This window comes from Cetorhinus maximus, chromosome 21 (genome assembly GCF_964194155.1).
Source record: "Cetorhinus maximus chromosome 21, sCetMax3.hap1.1, whole genome shotgun sequence".
Lineage (NCBI taxonomy): Eukaryota > Metazoa > Chordata > Chondrichthyes > Lamniformes > Cetorhinidae > Cetorhinus > Cetorhinus maximus.
The window spans coordinates 51710390-51727456 of NC_135899.1; the positions used below are offsets into that span (position 1 = coordinate 51710390).

Here is a 17067-nt window from a genome sequence, read left to right on the forward strand (position 1 = left end):
CACAGATTTAAAATCATTGGAAAAGGATTTAGAGGGGAGATGAGGAGAATTTTTTTTCCACTCAGAGTTGTTGGGATCGGGATCAGCTCACTTGAAAAGGTGATGGAAGCTAATTCCATAAATAATATTAAAAGGGAGTTGGACAGCTTCTTGTGGATGAGGAGTTTACAGGGTTATAGATAAAAAGTGAAGGCCATGGAAGTGAGCACGACTGCTGATTAAAAGAACCTGTACAGGCATGCTGAGCTAAATGGCTTCCTTCCATACTGTAAGCTTCTTTGATTCTGTATAAATAAAAGTCTGTCCTTTTTGTTGCTATGCCTCCAGTGCTAAGGCTGTCCTTTGGTGTAAGAATAAATCTCCCTTTGAGTAGCAGACCATTGTTAAAATCTAGCTGTGCTGCTCTGTTGTCACCTTGGGGTCATTTCTGTGCATAGCTGTTGTTGCTTTCTTTCATTACTTGGCTTTTCTTTCTTAATTTAACTAACGGGGCACGTAGTGTAACTTCCTCTGTTGACTTTTGCACTGTTACTTTGCTAGGGCTTGAAGACTCTTATGTTATTAATGCTTTTAAGACTTTTATGCTATTGATCTAAGCTTGCTGTCAACATTGAAAGACCCTCTCAAGCTTCAAACCATTTTCAAACGCTCATGATGCAACTTTCTCCGACTTTAAACATTTTAAAGAGCCATGCAGAGAGTCCCGCCTTGGGTGGCCTAACCAATCGGAGGGTATTTTTATTGCAAAACTCCCACTGAGGTGCTGAGGTATCATACATGTTGTGGGCAATTGTAACTGTCAACCTATAGGAACTTTAGTCAGGAGGCACGTTACAGGAAAAGCCAAGATGACGTAATGCACAGCGCCCTTAGTTATAAAACTGACTAATTCCTGGTCTAATCCAAGGTCCAACTCATTTGACCCAGTGAAGAAAAGTCCTTTCTTTGATTCACTTCACCTGCCTCTTCATGTAAAAAAAAATTATCTGAATGTTAAATTACCTGAAGAAGGAATTCATTATTTTTGCTGAGCAACTGAGAATTAATCCCTTTGCTGCACTTCAGCTATTGCACTGGTAATTAAATGCATTCCTCCTTAATATTTTATAGATGGATGTTATGTTTCATCCAGCACGGGAATATTAACCAACAGTGCAGTTTGAGAATTACATTCTATATTTCATTATGTAGATATAAAATTCCCATTGTATGTGTACACACAATTAGATTTTATTTGGAGAATTTGTTGCGTAAAGCCTCTTTACGATGTCAGTGCGCTCCGGTTTTCACCGTTTAAATTGCAGGCAGAATTGGTGTCTCATTGAGCATTGAGGGACTGCAATGTAGCAAGAGTCATTTGTATTGATCTGCAGTTAATGTGTGACAGATTGCATGCAAACAGTTTGACAGATACATGCTTTGTTCATCTATGAAATACAAGTTACTGACTGACTGGGAGCTGTATCTTAGCTGATTTGATTTGCATTTCAGCAAATACTTTTCTTCTTCGGCAGAAACCCTGCTGAAGGGAGCACACCTTTTGTGTCACCTGCTACTAGGCACTCTTTAACACACACCTGTGGGGAGCATGCACGGCTAGCTAACTGGAGCTTGTTCTTTACTTCCTGCAGCAACCGTTCTATTGCAACATCGGTTAAACTGAGCCCCTATATGATCAGTTCTGCACTAGAAGTGTGCAGACTGGTGATTGCCTGGGGGTTAAAAAAAGTCAATCAGCTCTTTAAAGGCAACTGCAGCCCGTTAAATGACTACAGCTGCCTCAAAATGTGAGTTCTGTGCCTCTGACAAAGCACAGCATGTAGACTAGCAGGAAAGATATAATTGGCCCTGTCCCTGGTAAATAATTTCCGGGGTCCATACCACAATATTTCCCACAAATGTTCCAGAGAATAGGCTGTGATATCTCCTGTTACAGTTACTAGTCAGAGGCAACCTAGGAAGAAAGCATTCTGACCCATGCATGGCATCCATAGAGTAAAACCTCATGGCCCCCAGCGAAAAAGATTTGATATGAAAATTTCTCTACTCATTCTACCTCAACCAGGCAATATTAAAAAAAAAGTAAAATCGAGCAATATGATGGATATTCTAGAACAGTCGATCACAAGAGTGAAAAGCTGATTGCTTCACTGACGGGCTGCCAGTCGAGAGCAGCAATTTCAAAACTGCACTTGTATAAAACAAATGTTAGTGCACCCTCAGCCTGGGTAGCCAAAATGCAGCAGCAGGATGTAACAGTGAGTTCCTTCTTCACCTCCCTCCTTCTTCTCACTTTCTCCCCACCCCTCAGCTGAGAAAGGTTGCACCGGAAAAGCTCTGCACCAACCAAGTTGTGCAAATAACCCCTCACCCTACAGCCATGGGCTGTTGAAAGTTCCAATTCTGCTCTAGCCTCTGTCAGGAGGCCAAAAGAGGGATTTCTGGGCCTTGAAGTTTGGTGTAAGTTCTCCTGGCATAATTCCTGTAGGGGGGCAAGCAGAACCCCATTCGCTTTAAAAAAAAGGCAGTTTAGCCCACATCCCTGTGGTTTTATGGCAGTTTCCATTCGCCATGCAACTTTGGGCAAAGTTTCCATTCATCTTGCAACTTTAGGGGCAGCGAGGCGAGGTGGTCCCAAGATGGGGGCGAGACAGGCAGAACCCTGTGGAATGAAAAGACCATGATGTCTCAGGGATTCTCTCTGACTTTTGCAGAATGGTTAGAAGAAACCTAAAGCTTCAGGTTATTCAGTGATTATTTGCAAAGCAACTTGGGTCTGCGCAGAAAGCAGATATATATCTTGGGTGAGGAACAAACATTAACCAATGAGCAGGGAAGACATTTCCCCCACCTAGCCTGACATTAAATACACTGTGCAAGCTGATACTAAGCGATACAGGCCATATGGCTCAGCTCCTACCTCTAGCCGTATGCTGTTCTTACCTGGACCATGCAGTACCTGTGTCTCTGAATTAGAAGGAGGAAAACATCAGCCAAATTGCAACTCTTGATTGCTATCCAATGCTAAAAGAAAGAATTGTGTTTGTATTAGCACCTTTCACATACTCAGGACATCCCAAAACACACTACAGACAATGAAGTACTTGTCACTGATGTAAGGTAGGAAACACGGCAGCTAATTTGCACGTAGCAAGATCTCAAAACTGCAATGCGATAATGATATTCTATTTTCGTGATGTTTTAACACCTTGGTTTGAAGTCCCAACTAAAGACATCACCTCCATCAGTACAGGACTCCCTCAGTACTACACCGGACCATATGCTAAGCCTCTAGAGTGAGATTTAAGTTTTCCAATATTCTGATTTAGCGACACGAGTGCTACCACTGAGTCAAGGCTAACGCCACTGTAACCCGTGAAGATGTCAAGTAAAGACAGGGATGGATTCAGCTGCGATGCCCTGCTTTGGTTGACTAGGCAGTATACACACATCTTCAAGGCTCAGGCACTTGGACAAGGGACTGAGAGGCTGCGAGTTCCTGTAGAATTATTTCCCAGTGAGAGCAGGATTTCTGAGGATGTGGGCAAACAAATGACATCCTTTAACTGCCCCTTTAAAGCTGCTCAGGAAGGTTCCGTTACAGTCTGAACAGAGATTCTGAAGTCTGTACATTTCCTCCTCGGTAGCCTTATTCATCTCAACCCCCACATAAAACTCTTATTCTCTTATTGTATTGGTTTGTGCAGTGATCTCTGCACTTCAGAATCATTTTGAAAGATCTAATGTACAGTTCTGCCAGTCACAGATCGCTGGCCTAATTATAAGTAAACCACTGCTTTATTACAACAGCTACTGAATCCTTCACTTAGAGACTTGCAATTTATAAAAGAAGTAAGGTTATATCAAAATGCAAGTCTATTGAAAATTAGGCTGTTACCCCAATGCAGTACTACGGGAGTGCTGCACTCTCTGAGATACCATCTTTCAGATAAGACGTTAAGCTGAGGCCCCATCTACTTTGTCTGGTGGATATAAAAGATCCGATGGCACTATTTCAAAGAAGAGGAGTTGTCCCTAGCGCTATGGCCAATATTTAGCTCTCAACGAACATCACAAAATAATGGATAATCTCGTCATTATCGAATTATTGTTTGAAGAAGTTTGTTGAGTACAAATTGGCTACCATGGTCTCTATTTACAACAGTAACTGCAGTTCAAAATCACTTCTTTGGTTGTAAAGTGTTTTGGGGTGAACTGAGATCATGAAAGGCACTATAAATGTAATTCTTCCTTTTGTAATTAATCCTTTCTTTTAAAAATGCCATTACGATAAATTGAATTAAATCACCAGCCCCCAAATCCTAACGTCATAGATAAATTAACCCAAGGAATTCAGAAGACACCTCTTCACCCAGAAAGCACTAAAAAAAAACATGGAAGTGCTTTGACCACATGATGTGGTTGAAACAATTAGCATAGGTATATTTAAGGGATAGCGATGGAATAGAAGCATAAGCTGATATATTGAGGTGAAATAAGGTGAATAGAAGTTAGTGTAGAACATTAACACCGCTACCTGAGGTTTTGTGCCAAATGGCCTGTTTCTCTGCTGTAAATTCTATGTTGAGTGTTACTGAAAAAAGAGACATGCCTGTCGAAGCTTTTGGTCTTGCACTCATCAGGATAGATTCACAAGAATACCAAATCTCAAAGGAAATAGTTCATATTACATGAGAAGAGGGGTACTGATTGGTTGGCAAGTGGACTCTGACTGGTAAATTTTGGTTCCCTTTGAGATTTGGTATTCTTGCGAATCAGTCCTGGTGAGTGCAAGATGAAAAGATTCGACAGCATGTCTCTTTTTTCAGCCATACTCAAGGTCTGTGCTACCAACCGACTGAATTCTATGTTAATATTTTTTAATTTAAAGTCCTCTATAGAGTTTCATAGTTTCTGCAGAGCTGAAGGTTATGTTAATAGGGCTAGATAAGAAGAGTGGGAGGAATTTCGTGGAGTATAAACAGCAGACTGGATCTATTGGACCAAATTTGCAGTTTCTGTCCTGTAAATACCAAGTTAGTTCGATTTTGTTCTGAATACTCAGCTCTGATTCTGTAGGAGGCAGTGCCTACCATGGGCTGGTCTAGGATCACGCAGTGTCTTAAACACTTTCAGTTGGTTGATTCCTTGACTAAGGATGAGAGCTCCATAACAAAAAGACGCAAGTGCCAGCGAGATGAGCCTAATGACCAGATGGCAGAAGTAGCAGCGTCAATGGTTCAATTACCATGAGAAGGAACAGCATTTGAGAGCAGTCATACACAGAGTGAATGGCTGATTGTTCCTGTGGTTGACTGACAGTGGCTGAGCAGCAACTATAACCTTTCTAAGAAACATTGGTACCACATCAGCCAGAGTAGCCAATCACATTATGCTGCAGAGTGGAGCAGTTAGCTCCCTCCTCTTCTCCCCACCACCCAATACCCCTGCCGCTAACCTCGTTCCCTCTGATGCTATGGACCTTGTGCCTAAATGACCCTAAAAATGGCTACCGTTACTAATGGAGTTCGTGTGTTAGATTTCAACACCATCTCTAAGGTCATAAAGTGCATTGAAGAGGTAATTTTTCTTTTTTTTTTGGTTGAGAGATTTCCTCCATTCTCCCACCATACCCCGTATCCATGCAATTTTCTGCTGGGTTCCACTTAAAACTACAAAGGCCAGAAGAATGTGCTTCAAAATTCCCTATACCAGTGTCAAACGCAATGAACGCTGCACGATAACCAGTAGAAAAGGTGATCTATTCCAATTGCAAACCTCGTGATTCAGGCAGCATTTAAAGGTGCCCATTTACGCACAACCCTAATGAGTTAATGCCCAGTCAATCAAACTCTACTGATCCACTCTCCAGTAAACTGTTCTTGTCGGAATTTTGAAGAAAACATTGATTCAGATTAATTTTTTAAAAAGCAACCCCACCTCCAGAGGGTTCAGCGGGTAATGATTAGCTGTACATACCAGGGAGACCTCTGGTTCCATCGCCCGCTTGGCTGTTGCTTGACAGGGTTTGGGGGGGGATGGCAGGGGAGTGTTCATCGGTTGACTGTAATGCCCCCTCAAGGAAGATAGGGAAAATTTGGTCAAAATTCTTGTTCATGCTCAGCGTCCAATGATCCCTGCTGGATGTGTGTGTGTGGATACTTGGTCAGGAAATTGAAGTCTCCTGCAGTTGAAAGTCTGACTTGTCACGCCTGGGCTAGCACATGATCAATGGTTGACCCAGATCTTCCTGTCAGTGGTGAAGCTGTGGCTTACACCGCTGCCTGCATTTAAAATTGCATTCTTACCTTTTTCCGTTAGTTGTGGTGGGTGTTGCGTGGATCAATGCAAGGTCTGGTTGAAGGGAAACCATACCACCTTTGTTGTCATGAACTGAAAGGCCCCTTGAGGTCTGCCTTAGGAGAGCATAGGAAAGAGTTGATGGGAAAAAAATAGTGGGGGGAAAAAGCTGCGCCTCCCATCGCTTCCCTCAAACAGTTGGTTTTACTGTCGCGTAGATAACTTTAACTCCTGTGAAAGCTGGCTGCCTACTCAATGGTAGAGATATCATTGAAAAAGGAGAAAGAACTCGTATTTACTTAGCATCTTTCACAGGATGTTCCAAAGCACTTTAAGTCAGTGTAGTCACTGTTGTAACATAGGAAACATGGCAGCTAAATTTGTGCACTGCAAGGTCCCACAAACAGCAGTGAGGTAATGACAATGTAATCTGTTTTAGATAGGGTTGGTTGAGGAGCAAATGTTGGCCAGGGCACTGGGGAGAACTTCCATTTCATCTTTGAATAGTGCTATTGGGTCATTTACATGCACCATCTCATTCGAAAGACAGCATCTGACAGTGCAAGCAGCTAATTAATGCCTTCCTAAAACAAGTGACTGGAAGAGTAGGCTGCATTCTCAACACTGAGTACTGGATAGTTTTTCAGAATGTTCTGTTCTTTTTGTACCAGCAATTTAATACGAAATTCACAACGGCATTTGCATAAATCTGGCATCAAATAAAGAACATGTGAGTGCCTTTGTGCTCTGAAAACCGATGTGGCATATCCAGAGCCTATACAGTGTAAATAGCCCTAGCCCTGCTACTAGTCCAATCATTGCAGTGCTAGTAAAATGGTGGGATATTCCTTAGGCAAGCGACTGACTGACAATGTTGGGATATATTTTTGTTCACAATGCTGAGCACTACTAAACGGGCATGAGTTTGCCTAAGTTGCTGTATCCTCAATTAGAACATGCCATTTCTGACCAGCAAGTGATAGCAGTGCTGTCTCAATGCCATTTCTTCCATCTATCCAGTTCTGGGGACGTTATATTGGTTTAACAACTGCATTCATCCGGATGGATTTATGTAGAAGGAGTTTCTAAGCTCGGGGCTGGAGTGGTTATGGGCAGAGAGGCCATCAGAAGCAGTCCATAAAACATGGCAACAATCAACAGAGTAGTAACCAAAGCAATATAGTTCATGAGCAAACTGTACAGCATTCTGATCTGACCACATCTTGAATACTGAGCCCATTCCTGGTCACCGTGGGTAACATACAGTGGAGACAGTGCAGAGAATCACAAAGCTGATCTCAGTGTAAGTGGTTTGAATTAGGAGGATAGATTGGAGGAACTTGGATGTTTTAACCTTGAGAGGAGCTTGGATATTTTAACCTTGAGTGGATGCATAACATTGTATTACAGGAAAGGTACATCTCTGAATTTGCCTTAATTGAAATGGAGACAGGACAAAGGCATCACAAGTGCAAACAAGTAAAAGGCAAATTGAGGACGGATAGCAGGAAGCTCTTCTTCACACAAAAATGTCATCAACATGTGGCTAGGCTTCTAGATAGTGTAATGGAGTTGAATGCCCTTGGTTTTTATTAGAATCAATTGGATACTGCAATGGGGTCTTTAGGGTTATCCTTGATAGATGAACTAAAATGAACCGAATGGCCCTCCTCACATTTAATTATAGTGTGACCTTGCAAATGGAAGCTTAGCTGTCTTCCTCTTGAGAAAGATAGTAATTGGAAATCCTTAGTGTGTTAACAAATAATAACTTGTATTTATAAAGCGCCTTTAACACAATATATCCCAAAACACTTCACAGGGGGATCTTGGAATCAAGGGATATGGGGAAGGGGTGGGTAAGTGGAATTGAAACCGAAGATCAGACAAGACAGGCTTGACAGGCAATATGGTCTACTCTTTCTATTTCTCATTAGCATTATAAAACAACATTTGACACTGAGCCACATATTGTGATATTAGGTCAAATGACCAAAAGCTTGGTCAAAAAGGTAGGTTTTTAAGGAGTGTCTTGAAGGAGTAAAGAGAGATGTAGAGGTTTAGAAAGGGAATTCCAGAGTCTAGAAGCTTGGCAGCTGAACGCTGGAGCAATCAAAATTGGTTATGCTCAAGAGGCCAGAATAAGTGCAGATATTTTGGAGGGGTGTAGGTTTGGAGGAGATTAAAGAGATAGGGAGGGGAGAGGCCATGGAGGGATTTGAAAAGAAAGGTGTGAATTTTAAAATGCAGGCATTGCTTAACCAGGAGGCAATTTGGATCAGAAGGCAGGGAGGGTGATGGATGAACAGAACTTGGTGACTAAGGACACAGGCAGCAGATCTTTGGATGAGCTTACGTTTATTGAAGGAAGAACATGGGAGTCTAGCTATGAGTGTGTTGGAATAGTCAAGTCTATAGGAAACAAAGGCATGCATAAGACTTTCAGCAGTAAAGGTACCTGAGGCGGGATGGAGTCGGGCAATGCTATGGAGTTGGAAATTGGCAACCTTAGCGCTGGTGTGGTTATGTGATTCGAAACGCATCTTGGGGTCAAATGCAACACCAAGATTGCCAACAGTCTGGTCCAGCCTCAGACAGTTACCAGGGAGAAGGATGGCAGTGGTAGTTAGGGAATGGAGATTGTTGCAGGGGTTGAAGACAATGGCTTTGGATTTTCCAATATTTAACTGGAGGAAATTTCTCTTCATCCAGTATTGGATGTCGGATAAGCATTCTGATAGTCTGGAGTGAGGAGATGATAGTTTTGAAGGATAGAGGGACAGTAGCTGAACCATGAACAATATCAGCTAACCTGGGGACCAGGAAGTGAAGTTTGTTGGTCTGCAGTTTAATGGCAAAAGGGTCAAAGGAGCAGGAGGTTCACCTCAGGCAAAATGAGCTCAGAGAAGGCTCTGAAGAAGTCATGTGGACTCGAAACGTTAACTCTCTTTCTCTCTCCATAGATGCTGCCAGACCTGCTGAGTTTTTCCAGCATTTTCGGTTTTTCTTTCAGATTTCCAGCATCTGCAGTATTTTGCTTTTATTTAGGCTCAGAGAAGGCATGGGAGGAGATGGGAGAGAAACTAGAGAAAAATGTGATTTCAAGGCTAGGGCAGGGGGAAACTTTACAGGAAGTCTGGCCCATTGGACCAGGGGAAGTGAGGGAAATGACTAATATTGGAATTACGTCAATCTAAATAAAGTCAGACCAAAAAATTAATAAAAATAAATCATTGTTCATTCTGTTAAGTATTGGCCCTTTTTAAAATACATCAGAATTAATACTAACATGTTAAAAAATGTATCCATACACAATATTTTGTGAAGAAATGTGTGCAAATCCTTTTGTGAAGTATGACAGCAATCGAAATTCCAGTGATGACAGATAATTTCAATGAAGAGGAGCCTGTGATTGGTCAGGAAGAGCCAGATTGATGGCTTTTCTCACTTTCAGCCCCATGATTTATGTGTTCCTTTTCAAAGGGAATGTTTTTATCTTAAAATAACAGTTGTGTGGCTTTTGTGTACGTTCAACATCTATTTGTTTGCTTTCCTTTCCTTTTTCATTCTCTCTTCTCAAAAATTAGTACAATGCAAGTGAATGCTGATAAGATACTGACCTCCAGTCTGCAAAGCAGTTCAATTAACATCATAGACTGAAAATGACATGATCACTGAAGCACTATTGATTAATGTTGAATTCCTTCATTGAATTTACAACACAGAAGGTGCCCCTTCTGCCGAACATGCCTGAGCTCATTCTAACTCTTCAACTGGAGCTAACTACTCTATAACAACATCTTGCGTTCACATAGTGCCGCTAATGTAGGAAAGTGTCCCATGGCACTTCACAGAGGTGCAATCGACACAAAATCTGGCATCGAGCCAAAGAAGGAGCTATTAGGAGAGGAAACTCAAAGCTGAGCCATAGTGGTAGGTTTTAATTAAGGTATTTAAGGAGGTGAGAGAGACAGAGAGGGGTTTGGGGAAGGAATTACAGCTAATCCTCAATGACTGAAGGGGTGTGGGCACCAATGATGAAGGCAATGGGGGAACTGAAGTTTGAGAACTGTGGGCAAGATTTATTCCGTCTCGTACTTCCTCAACCAATGCTGGCAGGAGGTTGAACCTTATTAATTTAGATCAGATTTAAACTAATTGCCACAGATATAAAGGGCCGGCTGCTTCAGTTTGTGTCCTTTGCAGACTTATTTTGAAGGATGTTTATTAAGTGCTGAAGAAAGATGAAACCCTTTTTTTAAACAGCTAAGGATGCAGTTTTCTAAAGTTACACTATAAAGAATTACATAACCTGTTACTCTGCTGTAAATTTTATTCAGCCCAATTGACCCACGCTAGTGTTTATGCTGAGCACAATCTTCCTCCCACCCTACTTCATTCAACCATATCAGCATACTCTTCTATTCATTTTCCCTGATATACTTACCAAGCTTCCCATTGTAGTCCAGAAACACACAATACACAGCAGTGAATTAGATTTATTTTCTTTAACTTTGAGTTTTTTCTCCAAGGCCTTGCTTGAGTGTTGAACCTGAACAACTGACTGTTTCTAGGCTAGATAATCTCCCCCTCTTCCTCCCCCTTCCCCTCGCTCTCTCCCCCACCACCCCCCTACCCCTTCTCTCTCCCCTTCTCTCTCCCCTTTCTCTCCCCTTCTCTCTCCCCTTCTCTCACTACCCCCTCTCTTTCCCACTCTCTCCCCCCTCTCCCCTCTCTCTCCACCCTCTCTCCCCTATCTCTCCCCATCTTCCCCCCCTCCTCTCTTCCCCCTTCCCCTCTCTCCCGCTCCCCCCTCTCCCCCGCTCTCCCCCCTCTCCCCCCCACCCCTTTCTCTCCCTCTCCAGCTGATTACATCCTCTTGTTTTACTAAATTCTGATTGCACAAAATATTCCTGTGTCCATAATACTCACTTGCTTCAATAATAACCAACTTGCTTCATGTCTGCCCGAACTGTTGTTTCTTCCCATTGCAGTAAAGTTACACTTCCACACCCTCTTTCCATCACTCAGTAAATCCAATCCCAGGAATTATCTTTGTTGCATTTACGGTGAGCCTGTAGAAATAAAATAATTTGGATTCCTAGTTTAAAATATTGCTTACATTAAGTACTAATGATTAGAAAAAACGTGGGCCTGAATTTTTCCCGCGTTGAGCGGGCTCGGCGAGAGCGGGCGGTGGCAGTCGTGTAGCCAACCACCGCCCATGATTGGCTCCGCACTACCATTTTATGCGGCAGGCCAATTAAGGCCCGTTCAGCGTAATATGCGAGCGGTAGCGCTCAGCACTACCTGTGCGGGCAGGGGAAGGAAGGGGAGTCGGGGCCAGCGCTCTTTCGCGCATGCGCACCAAACAGCGCTTCACTCTCCCTGAGGCACGGAGCTGCCTCAGGGAGATTGAGGTGCTTTTGAAATAATACATAAATAAAATAAAAATTTAATGAAACGTGTCCCCTCATGCGACTGTGTCACAAAAGATGGGGCATGTTTTTATATTTCAGAAAATTTTTAAATTCAATTTGTTAAAGCTTTAGGAAACCTCATCCCGCTTGTAGATGAGGATTCTTAAAAAACGTAAAGGCCACTTGGCTTTTTCGCCTGCCCGCCAACCGTTAGGGTGGACAGGCAGCTTAAGTTTGAAATTAATTAGTTCCTTAATAGGCCTTGTAATTATCGGCTGGCGCGCAGTCGACTCCGGCGCGCGCCTGCCGAACGGAACGTTGCGAGGCAGCGTGTTGACATCGGGACGCACGCCCGATATCATTGCACGTCATTTTATGCACCGGCGTGTGGGGCCCGCCCCCACACGCCGACTGAAAAACCCTGACCCTGATCAAGATTTGGGATCCCATTTTTCTTGTAAATTATCACTTGACTTTCATATTTATTAAACTCCTGTAATGCTTCAGTGAGATTTCCTTTCCTATTCAGGGTATGAGAATGGGTTTGCTGTGATTTTATTCTGTTCACTCCATTCCATCATCTTCTTTGGACCTGCAGTGATCGAATGCAGTCAACAGAATTTTTAAGTCAATCACATCAATTAACAAGACTGGCCATCTTTTGAATATTCACATTAAAAAACTTTGCCAAGGCATAGCGAATACTGTTTCCAAAGGTGAGTGTTGGCAATGTGCAGAAGATGTCCATCTGTGTGCTTGTTCACATGCATAGATTAGAGCTAAGCCATTCAGAGGTGATGTCAGGAAGCGCTTCACACAAAAGTTGATGGAAATCTGGAACTCTCTTCTCCAAAAAAGCTGTTTGAGGCCGGGTCAATTGGAGATTTCAAAACTGAGGTTGGTAGGATTTTGCTAGGAAAAGGTGTTAAGAACCTAAACAAGTAGATGGAATTTGGAAAGAGGTCTTCCATGATCTAATTAAATGCCTTATTCCTGTTATGTTGCGGTGTTACTACGTTCCTGTGCATATGTGTGTATGTGTCTTTTGTAGGTCACCAGTAACCAGCATTACAGATCTGTCATTGATCAGTTATCATTACTGTTAATGATCTGTCCATCCTTCAGTGTAGGAGATTTTTCATGTCAGTAAGTTACAGTTTGGAACTATCATTGAACCATGTACGTTTTCCTGGCAGGAGCAGAACGATCAAAGTTACTCAACAGTAAAAACTGCATCAACGACTGTGACCATTACTAACCTGAAGCCTGGGACGCTCTACGTATTCCAAGTCCGAGCTTTTTCATCCACTAACTATGGGAACTACAGCCCAAGCATTGAGGTGCAGACATTAGGGGAGCGTAAGTAACACTGAAAGGTGGAAAAATGGGCATTTCTCATTTTGTATGTGTTTACATTCATGTGTCTGAGAGCTGTCTTCTAATCACTCGGTATTATTGGATCCTGCTAGTGGATATTCAATCTCTAATTGTGCACAATAAAAAAGTCAATTATCCAAATTGGGCAGCTTTATAATTTATTAAAAATAAAATAATGGTGCATTTCCATATTCTCACTCTAGATCTGGAGGAGATTTAAGTTGTATCATTATATGACAATTACAAAGCCTAAGGAGGACTTCAAAGGGCAGATCTCCATTTTATCTGCTTTAACTTTGGCCTTTTCAAATCTAGTGGCTTCTGAACCTACATCTAACCAGGCAATGAGAAGTACATGACTGTCACACTTTAAACAGTAATAGGAGCCAACTCACAAACTCAAGTAATTAGTCCATTGCACTTTACTGCGCTCTAACATATACGACCACAGCATTAAGCTTCAGGTTTTCTGCCTGCACATACTACATCAGATTACATATATAGGATATATGGAACAGAAACAGGCCATTCAGCCCAACCGATCCATGCCAATATTTATACGACACTTGAGCCTACTCCATCTTTTCTCATCTAAATCTACCATTGTAACCCTCTATTCCCTGCTCCCCATTTACTTGCCTAACTTCCCCTTAAATGCACTTATCCAATCACTTCAGTCACTCACTGTGGTAGCGGCTTCCACATTGTTACCACTCTTGGGGTGAAGAATGTTTGCCTGAATTTCCTATTGGATTTCTTGATGACTACCTTATATTAATGCCCTCTAAGTTATGTTCTTTACCACAAAAGGAAACATTCTTTCTGTATCCACCCTATGAAAACCTTTCATTGTTTTAAAGCCCTCTGTTAGGCCACCCTCTTTTTTTTCGGAGAGCAGAGACCTAGCCTGTCAATTCTTTCATGATATTGGATAAACCCTGTGTTCCTGGTATCATCTTGTAAATCTTCTCTGCATCCTCTGCAGAGCCTCTGTATCCTTTTTATAATATGGCGACTAGAATTGCATGCAGTACTGTGGTCTAATCAAGGTTCAATACAAGTTTTTCGTAACTCCCCTACTTTTCAATTCTGCCCCTCTAGAAATAAAATCCAGTGCTTGATATGTTTTTTTTATGGCCTTGCTAATCTGCGGCACAACTTTTGGTGCTTGATTATTTGTATTCCGAGCTCCCTTTGTTCCTCTACCCCACCAAACACTTTCCAAGCACTAAGTGAGCCCCCTATTCTTCCTACCAGGCTACCTCACATTTTTCTGTGTTGAACTTCATTTGCCAAATATTTGCCCATTCTGCAAATTCATTAATGCCCTCCTGTAATTTGTTGCAGTAGTCTTCGGCATTGACAATCCCACCCCCACCCACTGGCCCCTCCCCACCTGATTTGGCGTCATCTGTAAATTTAGAAATTGTGCTTTTGATTACAAAGTCCAAATTATTAATGTATATTGTGAACAGCAGTGGTCCCAGCATTGACCCTTGTGGAAGACACCGCTTTCTACCTTCTGCCACTCTGAATAACTACCCTTTATTCCTACTCTCTGCTTGTTGCCTTGAAATCAGTTAACAATCTATTCTGCCACTTGTCCACTGACTCCACATTGCATGGGTTCTGTTGAGAATGCATAAATCTTGATTTTTTTTTCCATTTAGCAAATCTCATGTGTAATAAAGTCTGTAAATTTGAGATTTCCTCTATCGCCTATTACTAAAACTATGCAGAGCTGTTGATGAAACCTTTAGCTACCAAGATAGCATTGCATATAATGTGCAAGAGTTTAACAGTGAAGTTGTTCCATTTTGTAGATTGTGAAGATGTGGTTAGCTAACCGGTAAGATTGTGCTTTTATTTTTGACCCTATATGTCTTCCATAACAAAGCTCCCTTCAAGTCAATTTAGATGCAGTGAACCTCTAGATGGCTGTAATTATCAGGAAAGACTACACAGGCTACGGCTGTTTTCTCCAGAATAGAGAAGACTGAGGGCTGATCTCATAGGTTTCTTTGATATGGCAAATGTAGAGAAGATGCTTATGGTGGTAATCCAAAACTTGGGATCATAAATATAAGAGTCACCAATCAATCCAAAAGGAACTTTTTTATCCAGAGACTGGTTAGAATGTGGAACTTGCTATCACATTGTATTGTTGAAGTAAATAGAGAAGGCTATTAAAGTATATTGGGGAGATGGGAATGGAAGGATGTGCTAATAGGGTTAGATGAAATCGGGTGGAAAGAAGTTTCTGTGAAGCATAAATAACAGCATAGACCAGTTGGGCTGAATGGCCTGCTTCTGTACTATAAATTTTACACCCTAGAAATCTATGGAAGCTCTGTCCAGGCAGTGAGTGAATTTGTGCCCTTTTGTAGGTGCAGCTATTACGTAGTACAGATAAGTGGCATTTTGTCCAAGTTGGACTATTCTGCTTTCAGAGATTGAAATAAAATCCAAACATAGCAACATTTGATTGGAAAATTAATGTAGCTACAGCTACGGGATCATTAGGATTTGATTTGCAGGCAACTCCTCTCCCAGGAGTGCTTTGAACCACCTGTGGCAAGTCCTGCTGCCCATTATTGTAAGGAACCCCTCTCCCCACAGCATTGATTTGAGAGGTTTTCCTCCACTGTTGGCCAGTGGCAGCTGGTGCATGTCATCCGGGATCCTGTGATCCAGATTTATCCCCTGAATTTAGAAGTTCTGTAATGTATCATATCCTGTGTCATAAATAAATACTTATGTTTATATCGACCATGATTTTAACTGGGGACAGGACATGTTGGGGGATGGTGAGTTGAGCGTGAGGCCTGCTCCGTTATAACTCATTTGAACTGCTCTAAATTGCCCCCTTTCCAAATCTGGCAGAAATAAAGTCTATGTTGCTGGGCGAGACCATTAATTCATGCGAGTTGGGTGTATGATTAGTGCTGGGGTAAGGGAAGGAAGGGCTGTTAATGCTGATGTTAGGAGGGAGTGGGAAGGCCAGGACTGAGGAGGCCCAAGGATCCTTTGCAGGGTCTGGAGAAAGTTTCTGACTCTGCCCAGAGCAAGAAACACAGACCAAAATGATTAAAAGCAAATAATTATTCCAAACTTCATGGCGACTCTGCTGAGTACCCACCAGATTCTGCTTATAGTTTTGACAATGTCAGAGGTGCTTCTTCTAGTTAAAATTGTGTTGGGGCGTGAGTGACAATATCGGGCCATGACATCTGAATGTTAGGTAGTCCCCTGACTGCATGGGGTGGGGTGACTGCATGAGCTGACACAGGCAATTTTGTTGCCAAGTTAAAATAGCAGTTGGAGAGCATGTGGTGGAAATCTCTGCCAACTGGCATTTTAACTGTATGCCCCCTCTTTAGGGGCTATAGCGCCTTGATGCTTCCATCAGAAACATCTGAAAGCACTTCACATAGAATGAATTACCTTTGACGTGCAGTGACTGTTGTTATATCGGCAAATAAAAGACAGTGCTACCCCATGGAGTCTGGCTGTCAGATCATATGCCGATAGTTATTTTTTAAATCGAGTGCTAACTGAACATGTGACAGTCTGTTCTCTCTGAGATAACCATATAATCTGTAAAACATTTTGCAATTTTAATTCGACCATAGATTATTTATATTTTGGATAATAGAGGAATTATAGTTGAGTTTCTTCATAATTAAAGAACATGCATATTGAACATGACTAAATGTGAAAATAATGAAGCCAAGCGAAATAATTTGTAGCAAAGAAATAGAAGTATATTGTCATGTAATCTTGAAATGTCCAGAAGGGAGATGTCCATGTGTGTTGAACAATGCGATTTGTATTCCGAGACTGTTGGTCGCAGGTCTGTGATGGTGTCACTGGGGAGAGGATGCTACACGAATGTCTGGTGTCAGTTCAAAACAGGAATCGGGGAGGACTGAGGGAGGGCAAAAGCTGCACAGGATTATCACCACATAAC

The 17067-nt window shown here is 42.0% G+C and overlaps 1 protein-coding gene across 1 annotated transcript in view; it reads left to right on the forward strand.

The window, feature by feature from the left end:
- epha10 (EPH receptor A10) overlaps positions 1–17067 on the forward strand; it is a 603193-nt gene that overhangs the window by 492209 nt on the left and 93917 nt on the right. The window contains exon 7 of the mRNA XM_078566952.1: positions 12917–13079. Within this exon, the coding sequence (XP_078423078.1) occupies positions 12917–13079 (163 nt within the window). The remainder of the gene's footprint in view (positions 1–12916; positions 13080–17067) is intronic.